Below are 10,518 nucleotides of genomic sequence, written 5' to 3'. Positions count from 1 at the left end.
CTACGGAGGTGAGTGAGGAGGAGGAGGAGATTGCTATACCCCGACATACGACAACAGATGATCCTTGATCCGAATGGTCTTTGGTAATTTTTTATTCATTCTATTTTGTAATTTTTTTATTTAGTAATAAATGACTTTTTTTAGACATATGTTAATTATACATTATTTTTTTTTTCCTATATAATTATGTTTTTAACATGTTTGATTTCAGGTTTAGAAGTCAAACAGTTGTTCGTGGTGTGACTAATAGCACCCAAGAGAACATGACACACGGCGTTACTTGTTGGAGTAACGCTAGTGATGAAGATAAGGAGATGTGGTTCAACAACTTCCGGGTATCTATTTATAAAATATATATTATTAAATATAATTTATTTATTCTTTTTACCTTATTATTAATTTGTTTCTCATCTATGTGTTTACTTTTTGTAGCGTGTGTTCTATTGGCCAACCAACCTTGAGCGCCTAGTTTGGCAAAGGTATAATGACATTGGCAAGAAGAGGCTAAGGGACAACATGTATAAGGTGTCTAGGAGGAAGAAGGCGCCATCTTTCATGAAAGGTATTTAGTTTCTTTTAATACCCGTAATTAGTTAAAATTCATTACATATTTTGAAAATATATTAATTAATAATTGTTATTTTATTGATTATAGGTTCGTCATATGAGGAATATACCAAGTACCGGAACAGTCCTGAGTTCAAGGAAGCATCGGCCCGGAACAAGATCAACGAGAAAGGAGGAGATAAGGACGCGGAAGTTGAGCCTACTCATTATGGAGGGTCTCAATCTTTTCATGATCGTGTGGTGTTAGATGTAAGTTATTTGTCTTAGCTTTTAATTTAATAGTCTTCTAATTTAATTAGTCTCATTAATTATCATGTTTGAGTAACAATTTCCTTGTTTTTTTTTCCGGAAGACCAAGAAGAATAAGGGCAAGGTACCCACGATTGTTGATCTCTTTGTTGACACTCACGCAAAGAAGACAAGCAAGGGCAAGTTGATCTTCGCGAAGGAAAAAGATCAACAGTTATATGTAAGTGTCAAAAAATAAAAATTTCTTAGCTTTTTAAAGTATATGTTTTATCAATTTTTAGATAAGTAACCTCTAACCATTAATGTTTTATCAATTTTTTAGGAACAATTCCTTGTCCGTAGGAAGAACAACCCGGAAATTGATGACAATGAGCTATGGTTTGATCTTGTTGAGGGGTTCCAAAGAGGAGATGTGTATGGAGCCGGGTCGGCAAAGGAGATTTTCTACCCTCCTACAAGAAGAAGAGGGTCAATTTCCTCCCAACAACAACCTTATACCCCAAGTGTCGTGAGTGTGCTCCAAGCTCAATTAGCCGCCAGGGAGAGGCAGGATGCCGAGAGGGAGAGGCGGGATGCCGAGAGAGATGCTGAAATTCGGAGGATGAAGGAGGAAATGGAACGGATGAACTCCTTCTTCGCCAATTGCAACACTGGGTGGCGCCCGCAACCAAAGGATCCTAGAGATCCTAATTATGGAGGTGGTAGTGGAGCGGGAGCAAGTTTCCCTGTTATGTAGTTTTTTAGAGAACATGTTATTCCCGGATAATGTTAGATGACCAAAACTCGTAGAACTCGTAGTTGTGTGTATGGAACATGATTTTCTTTATCAAGTTTGGTTGTGTTGGCTTCCCATGTGTTCTCTGCTGGAAGTGTTGGTTTATTTGCAGGTTTTTACGTATTTGGCTAGGTCAAAAACGATTTTTAGGCTAAAAAACATGTAAATTTGGCGACGGATACTGGGCATTTGGCGACGGGAAACCGTCGCTAAGTTTCTGACCATGAATTAATTTTATGGTCATTGGCGACGGGGAACAGTGGTTTTGGCGACCAAAATCTGTCGCCAAAATGGCGACCAACATCTGTCGCCAAAATGGCGACCAAAATCCGTCGCCCATTTTGAAGATATGGAGATGACGTGGATTTTAGGAAAGCGACTAATAGCTGTCGCCTTTTTAGCGACTAATGACAGTCGCCAATTTTGGCGACGAATTTCGGTCGCCCGCTTTAAAAATATTCAGTCGCCAAAATTGGCGACGAACGCCTGTCGCCAAAAGCGACCAAACCTAGCTACGAAGTGCGGGCGACGGGTCTTAGTCACTTTATTCTTAATGGCGACTGTTCTCAGTCGCCTTATATGGTCGCCAATTACCTTATTTGTTGTAGTGACTCATGGCATCTTGAACCTCTTGCCATTTTCGGTTCATTTCTTCTTCAAGCTTTACCTTAGCCTCTTTTACCGGCTCTTATTTATTGTCAAGCTTAGGGTCAAATCCCCTCTTTCCCTTGGACTTCTTTCTCCATCTTTTTGGTTTCTTCTTGTTGGATTTGGGCACTTTCTTTGGAGAAAAATTGGTGCATGGACCAAGCCCGGGAGGAAGGATGTCGGGGTGAGTATCTCCAACCTTGATGTTCAACTCCCTCTCACCTTTGTCATCAAACATCATCAACTTAGCACTATCTCCTTCCTCTTCTTCTTCCATGTAGATCTCCAAAGTTTCAACGGCAAAGATGCTTTGTTTGACGGTCTTCTTTGGAGCATGGGGTAACTTGAATTCAACTTTTTCCTTCCCGACTTTGAATGAAAATCGCCCCTCTTTGACATCTATGACAGCTCCTCCCATGGCCAAGAGTGGCCTACAAATGATGATACCGGAGCGCCTACCCATGGGGATATCCAACACCACAAAGTCGGTGGGAATTGATAGTTTACCAATTTGAACTTTGACATCCTTGAGAATCCCAATTGGATCTTTGATTGTTCCATCGGCAAGCTTGATTGTAATGGAAGTGTGGGCTAGGCGTGAGACATGAAACCTCTTCACAAGGGCAAGTGGTATGAAACTCACACTTTCCCCTAGGTCACACAAGGCACTATCTACCTTTTGGTCACCGATGGTACATGGGATTGAAAAACTCCCGGGGTCATCAAGTTTGACGGTGATTTCTTTAGATTTGACCACATTGCACTCCTCACTTGAGGCATCAAGATCATGGCCACCAATGTCCACTCTTCTAGAAATGACTTCTTTAAGGAATTCGGAGTAAAGAGGCATGTCTACCAAAGATGGGTTAGAGACCTCCATTTTCATGATCAAGTTCATAAATTTATCATATCTAGAAGTACCATCTGCTCCTCCTTGCTTGTCCAAGGAGTGTTCTTCTACCATCACCATCTCTTCTTCTTCCGGGTTCTTCTCATCATCATCCCTTGCATTTCTCGTTTCAAGGATCTCTTCTAGCACAAATTATTCACTCATAGTGCTTGGTGAAGTCATAACCATCTCTCCCTTATATAGGTCAACTTCAACATCCAAGCTTGTACCATGAATTTGTGTCGACCGTTAGTCATCAGGCTCTATGGCAGATGGCTAACCGGTGGAGGGCTATTGTTGGTGACCTGGCTGCAAGGGAGTCTCGGCTTCTGCTGATGCCTTTTGTTGGTTATTTTTGTATTTTTTTTTTGTGTTGCATTTCATGGTTAGATCTTAGCGACCTATGTTGTGTTTTGCAAAGTACTACGGATCCGACAGAGTTTGCTCGGGTCCGTGCTGAGTTGGACAAGGCGAGACCGACGATCCTGGCACAGGGCTTTGAACTCACCACTCGGGACCAGGAGTTGAGGCATCGCGAGAAGGAGTAGCGGAGCCGGGATGCTGAGATCGCTTCTCTCAGGGCTCAGTTGGCCGAGGCAGAGGAGCTTCATGTCACGATGGAGCAGAAGATGCTGGAAAGTTCTCCCGAAAGGGTGTCAGAGTAGGAGGTGGTGTCTGCTTTGCCCGCGATTCTTAGCGGGATCGAGGTTGGCCCGCCGTGAGGCGTTGAGTAGTTTGTAGTTGTTTGCCCGTGTTTTGGACTTTGGTTTGTATGTATGTGGATATATTTCGCTTGAGGTGGTTTGTATATATGTGTTTTTGGTTTGTAGTTTGTTTGTGCTTTGACTTTTTTTCTGTGTTGTGTTTCGGAGAAGCGCGGTCAATAGCTGATTCCTCATTTGCTTTGGCATTTGCTCCTGCATCGTTAGTGTAGAAAACAGGCAATAGGTAGCACATACGCATACACGTAAACCTCACAATGCTTCCATGCTAAGTATAACCGGTATACTTGATGGTCAAGTACAACAATCATATCCTACAAAACCTAGGATAGAACAAACCACAAATCCAAATGTGTGATAGTGACAAGATAACTCGAAGACCCGCGGACATGCTCGCGCCTCTTCAAGCAGCTTATACAGCCACGTCGCCTAAAACGCACAACACCACACAAATCCTCTATATATACCCCTCAAATGCCACCATTTGAAGACGCACGAGAGTCCGCCCCTTCTTTTCTCCCTTAACATTCTAGACCTCGACTTCTCGAGTCAACAACCGACACGTATTCTCGACCTACCGATTGAAAATACGAGCCTTACATATTGTTTTGGTAACGTCATCGTGCATTAAATCACTTGACTTACCACTTCGACCAACTACACCATCACTAAAGCAAAACAACACTCCATACTTTACAAAAACGGTTTTAAATCGAGTTTTCCGACTCACGAGTTTTTACTCTTTGTCGATTTATCGTCAAGCAACCTAGCATGTAAGTGTGAGGGTGTAATTAATCCTCTTCTTTCATGTTCTTTTTATCCGTTTTCATGACTTTAACATGATAAAACATGTATAACATGGTCCAAATATGGATTGATTGAGCCAAAACCGAGTTTTGACTAGAAACAGAGGCTGGTAGTGTAACACCCCCTCATACCAAGGTACCTTACCAAGGACTACCCTAGCATGAAAGACTGTTACCATCTCGGTTTTCCGAGGTTAGTATATCAAAGTTACCAATTCCAAACAACCTTTATAAAAGTATAAAGAGTTAGTGATTACATGTTTCCAAAACCAAACCAAGGTTTAACTGTGAAAGGTCTAATAACTACAAAGAATGCAAGCTAAGTCTGTTGACGGCGGAAGCTAGACTCGAGTGATGACTCCCCATGACTGTCCCATAGCTAAACATCTGCATTACCTGTCATAATCTGCTCACCATCCCTGAATGGATCACCGCAGGTTTTACAAAACAACAACACGGGGTCAATTACTACATAATCAAAGTAAGACAAGTACAATAAGCAACCAGGTGATCATCCTTCATCCCCAGTCTCCCGATCTCACACAGTAACCGACTACACACCGAAGTGTGTAGCCCTGCCAGATTACCCATCGCAACAGGTAATCCTCGCTGCCAGTGGGTGACCGCAACTGATCCCCATCTAGTCGAACTCATCAACGAGCGACTAACAATCCCTGTCCCTTAATGTGCACATCCCCTCCCGTGACGGGTTCCACGGAGGGCGAACTAGGGTGTGAAGCCACTCCCGCAAGTGACTCCACCACAATCACACACACAGCATCACAGCTGTCACAACACCACAATCGTCACAACACAACCACACCAACACCGTCACCACAACACCCAACCTCCGATGATCAGTAGATAACTTCAATTATAAAACATATGCAATCTCAATCAATTAACAGTACTAAGTAGGAGAAACCCTACTTTTTTGCAATCCAAGCACACTCAAGCAATCAATTATGATCCTTCACATATCCATCACCTACATAACATAATTATGTATAGTTACCACCTTGTAAATCAATTAATCATGCACATAACCTAGACTCATCATAACTTAATAAGAATATCAACTTAAAGAACAAACACGACTTTTCCAGATTTTCTAGCACATGACAGACTCGGAATAAAATACATAACTAATTCCAGAAAAATAAAATCGATGCAAGGCCAATTGGATTAGAACACCATGAGTCTTAGCTACAAATTATATCTAACGAAGGTTTCTCAAATTCCAAACTTATTAAGGGTTTTAGACTGATTTCCAAAAGCTGACAGAATCTGTCGCATAAAAAGTATTGATTCATAAAACGAGTTTAAAACATTATTTTTCAGAAATTCCAAATTCTATTGTCATCTAGACTCTACAAAAATGATGTATGAAAAATCCCCAAAATTGAATCGACATATAAATTAGGGTTTCAAATCATTTTCCACAACCAAATCAGATTCGCGGACTTTTCAGCGACATGTTCATAAATAAATCACCTAGGACAAACCATAAGGAATTTGACCCCGAGATTTGATATGCATAAACTAGACTTCAAATAAACATGACTCTGTTTTCAAACTTTTCAAAGAAGACGATTTTAAAATAGTGTAAACAATTGAATGAAATCGACTTACCAACAGGGAAATCGAATTAGGTTGAAAAAGATGAGAAATCTCCAATCCAATGAAAGGCTCGACACTCTTCTTTCTCTCCCTCTCTCTAGGTTTAGAAAATGGTTTATAGAGATGTTAAAATGAACTAGAAATGATATAAGCATTATAACGATATCCTTGGTCAAATCATAAAAGAAACCGTCAACTTGCTGAATCGCTTTACTCGGTTACGTGCACTCGGCCGAGTAACACACACTCGACCGAGTACCAACCAAGTATTCGACCAAGTACTCCAACTAAAATATGGAGTATTATAGTCTTCCCTCCTTAAAAAGTACTTCGTCCTCGAAGTTCCAACCCAACCTATAAAACATGGACACCTAACACTAACTCCACCAACCACACTTACTTCCACACTATGGCTCACGATATCGTCTCAACTACAGCATAAACTCTCAATGCTAACTCCACAGTACTATCGGATACCCACAATATAAGTGTTTCCAACTCTGTCTTACTTCCATAACGCTCACTAGCACTCTCAATACCAAGACAATCCACCAAATAAGATCAACCGTCAAAACGGAATGTTACAGGTAGTCACCACTACCAACCTCGCGCCTCTTTAGGCGTCCCCAGTCAGAACTTAAACGTGTTTGAGTTCATCTTTCCTCTATTTTCATTTCTTATTTGCAATTGGTTTTTACCATTTCAAATATTTCAAATCATTTTTATGATGAGCATTTTTAACCATGAATTATATTCACCCTTGGTTCCTTATACCATGACGGTTTAATCTGTGACTTGGTGATAATATTTGGTTAATTATATTTTTAAAGGGTATTTTAAAGCCCTCATTCATTTGTTTACATTTGCAAAAAACCATGTTAGTCATACATGGATAACCATCCTTGGTTCTACATACCATGTCGGTTTAATCTGAGTACGATGATTGAAGAGTCTATCGATCCAAAATACTCAAGAGGGGGGGGGGGGTGAATTAAGGATTTAAAACTTTTTAAAACTTATTTGATTGTATGAATATAATTAATTACTTAACGTTTATTGATTAAACTTTAACTAATTAACAAATGATCAAGTAAGAACAAAGTAAACAAACGAACGAAACAGAAGGAGAGACACGGTTTTAGAAGTGGTTCAGTTTCACAAATCGAAACCTACGTCCACTATTCTCGATTAATAAATTTAGTACCTTTCTACGGATTACAAATTTACTAACCCAACTCGTACAACTAACTCTAGTTGTAAGTCAATGAGTACCGTTAAATACTCGAGTGACTAACTTATGCTAATAAGAAAGCACTAATGATTCTTGCAAAGGTTGACGTTAACGAACTAGTAAGAAATCTATTGAGCACTATTACCTTATAACGATAACTTAACAAATGAACATACGAGTTTAAACACACGACCTTTTGAAAATAGCAAATCGGTTTTCTTTCTTGAAACACATGGCTTTGCTTTGAAAGATTAAATCAATTTTATGCTTAAGGTCACTCTTTTAAATGTTGCAAAAAGCAAAGTATTTATAGGAAAGGAAGAAGCAAAGCTAATCGGTTTCTGTGAAACCCTAATAGCCGAAATAGGGATATGTAAATAGATCATATCTTTTATTATTTCTTTCCTTAAAGCCTTAAATATAATAAAGAATATTCCAAAAGATAGAATATAAATTATCCTACTATTATCTTTTCCATAAATTCTAAGATATGATAAGATTTTCCATAACAAGAATATCTTTCTCATAAATAACAATATCAAGTAAAATATAAAAGATATGTAAAAATATTCCTTAGAGAAAAAAATATTTACAAAAAGATCTTGTTATATCTTAGGTCACACGAAATATCACGGATCATATGCCTCGTGATTCGTGCAAACCCTAACTTAATATTAGGTTAGAATTTAGATTTAAGGAGTAGCTATATTAAAACCCTAATTAGTAATATGGTCCAACTCATAAGTTGACCCAAAACGATTACTAACTAATGTTCAACATATAACCGAACTCCGCACTAAATCGGGCTTTATTTAATAAATACTTTTACTAAAACATTAAAATAAACAAAAACGTTTTTCAAAAACAATTTTGAAACATTTCAAGTCGTGTAATAAAAACTAAGCATCTCAATGTTATAGTAGAAGAGTTATAACATTGAGCTCTTTTACTAGTAATGTTATAGCTGCAAAGCTATAACTTTACCAATACAAGAAATTCACTCGTAGTTACCATTATGAGATAATCACCTATACTATTCTAATCTTCATAGGAGATCTTCGAGCATAGGCTACTTCATCATCCAAGCTTGATTAATTTTTAGACGGACTTTGTCTTCTTATAATACTTGAATGATTCTTAGATAATCTTGATCTTTAATTGAGGCTTGATCATGATATACTTCCATCACAATTCTTCTTTATTGCTTGTAATAAATAAGTTTAATCTAAAAGACTTAAACAAACGATTACGCGCAACGAGTATATAAAATATAAATCACACTTGACATCATCAAAACATAAACATATATTCTATATGGTTAAACAAATTTCCCCTTTTTGATGATGGCAAGTCTCCTAAAATTGTGACTAAGTATAAAGTTCCTGCTCAATATAATACCGTCATCTTAATAATAAAGATCAACGCAAGATCAAGACGATTTACATAAAATCGAAACTTAAAGTAACTTTAAGAGACAATAGGTCTTGACAAGGAGCAAGCTTAGGTAGATGCTTACCATATATGTTCTTTCATGAAATGACTAGAATAATATAAGACGAGACAAGAGATAAGAACGATATAAAAGGCAAATAAACCACATATAAGCATAAGCATCTAGAAGTTTAATTAACATACAAATGTAAGAAAACATGTTTAATGCCAAGGGGCCGAATAAACAACATGTTTAGAGAAGTACTTGGGCCATAACCACAAGTAAATGCCAAAATGAGCCGAAAGAGTTTAGCAAAATACACCACTAAGATGAAGAAAATAGGAAAAGACTAAAAACAGTAGGTGCTAAATTAGGCAAGGACGAGGAGAGGTCATGTGTTACGGGTCTTATACGGGTTCACATAGTCGGGACGGGTGCGGTGTTCCAAAGCATCAAGGCGGTCAAATGAACTTCGCACAAGAGTAGTAAGGCTCTAAAGACTACGTTCAAAGTTAAGAATCTTCAACAATAATGCCCTCGTGGCCTCCAAAGTAAGCGATTGATCGGCTGCCATAGCTTTCCCATGCATCACCAATGCACCTCCTTGACTAGTAAGGAAGGTAAGATGATCCCCATGTGGGAACACTTCCCCCACGGATGGCCTTCAACTCCCTCTCAAAACCCGCTAACCTTTGGTCAACACCGTCCATCTAAGCATAGACCCGATCACAATTCAACCCGCTAACTGAGGACCGTGAAGGCCCAACCTGTGATAATGCCGTGGCTAAGGTAGTAGACTGTTCCTCGAATTTTTCCATTAACGTGCCCAAGAAACTCTCCATTTTTGCACCCATAGCTCCCAAACCCGTGTCATTAACAACCTTCTCAACATCTTTCAAGAGAACCAATTCTGGTCCATCAAACCCGAGACCCATGAGCTTAATTAAATGATCACACATGCAATCTTTAGCACTAACTCCATAACTATCCCATCCCACAACTTGTTTGATTTCTAACAACCGAGACACCCACATCCCATATGGAATATCGATAGTTGTACAAAACTTTTCTTTAGTAACCGTGAGACTCGTGTGGACAATTCGGTGTAGCACTAGACTCGCCAAGTTGACCTTTTGACCTTCCAACCACGAGTAGACAATGATCGCCTCATAACTCGACACTTTGTCCCTTCCTCCCCTTCGCGGCACGATTGTATTCCAAAGGAAATTTAGAAGAAATTTAATTTTTGCCGAAAGAGGACGGACAATTATGTTTCCACCCTCCGACCCAACCTCCTCAAAATATTGTTTAATAACCAATTCTTTTTCACCAACAATATTAGACCACTCAAGACTCGGATTTATATCAATTCCGTCATTAGGAACCGAAAAAGCAGAGCAAAAATCAGAAACAAAGACCGTCACATCTACACCATTGACAGTCACATGCAACACTCCCTTCTTAATTTTCACAGTAGCGAAAAATTGGACAACCTCCACAGGATAAATTGGACCCGAAAATTGACTAACATGACTCCATTCTTGAAAATCAAGAAAATCGATAAAAAATTTAAGAGCCG

General features: G+C 39.0%; 1 protein-coding gene across 1 annotated transcript; it reads left to right on the top strand.

Annotated features, from left to right (window-relative positions):
* Window positions 1-216: 216 nt before the first annotated feature.
* Window positions 217-1,668, top strand: LOC141621349 (uncharacterized). Its single transcript, XM_074437923.1, has 5 exons — window positions 217-335; window positions 433-562; window positions 656-816; window positions 920-1,036; window positions 1,139-1,668. Exons 1-5 carry the CDS (start codon window positions 264-266, stop codon window positions 1,550-1,552), a joined length of 894 nt encoding a protein of 297 aa, XP_074294024.1. The 5' UTR covers window positions 217-263; the 3' UTR covers window positions 1,553-1,668.
* Window positions 1,669-10,518: the final 8,850 nt, after the last annotated feature.

The sequence above is a fragment of the Silene latifolia genome, chromosome X (genome assembly GCF_048544455.1).
Source record: "Silene latifolia isolate original U9 population chromosome X, ASM4854445v1, whole genome shotgun sequence".
Taxonomy (NCBI): domain Eukaryota; kingdom Viridiplantae; phylum Streptophyta; class Magnoliopsida; order Caryophyllales; family Caryophyllaceae; genus Silene; species Silene latifolia.
Note: the sequence above shows the minus strand (reverse complement) of the source record. Positions and strands in the feature narration are given on the sequence as shown.

Bases quoted from the DNA above. Each gene is read 5' to 3' on its own strand.
- LOC141621349 (XM_074437923.1), top strand. From the start codon at position 264: ATGACACACGGCGTTACTTGTTGGAGTAACGCTAGTGATGAAGATAAG. The intron at 336-432 runs GTATCTATTTAT...TACTTTTTGTAG, and splicing joins TGTGGTTCAACAACTTCCGG to CGTGTGTTCTATTGGCCAAC. The intron at 1,037-1,138 runs GTAAGTGTCAAA...TCAATTTTTTAG, and splicing joins AAAAAGATCAACAGTTATAT to GAACAATTCCTTGTCCGTAG.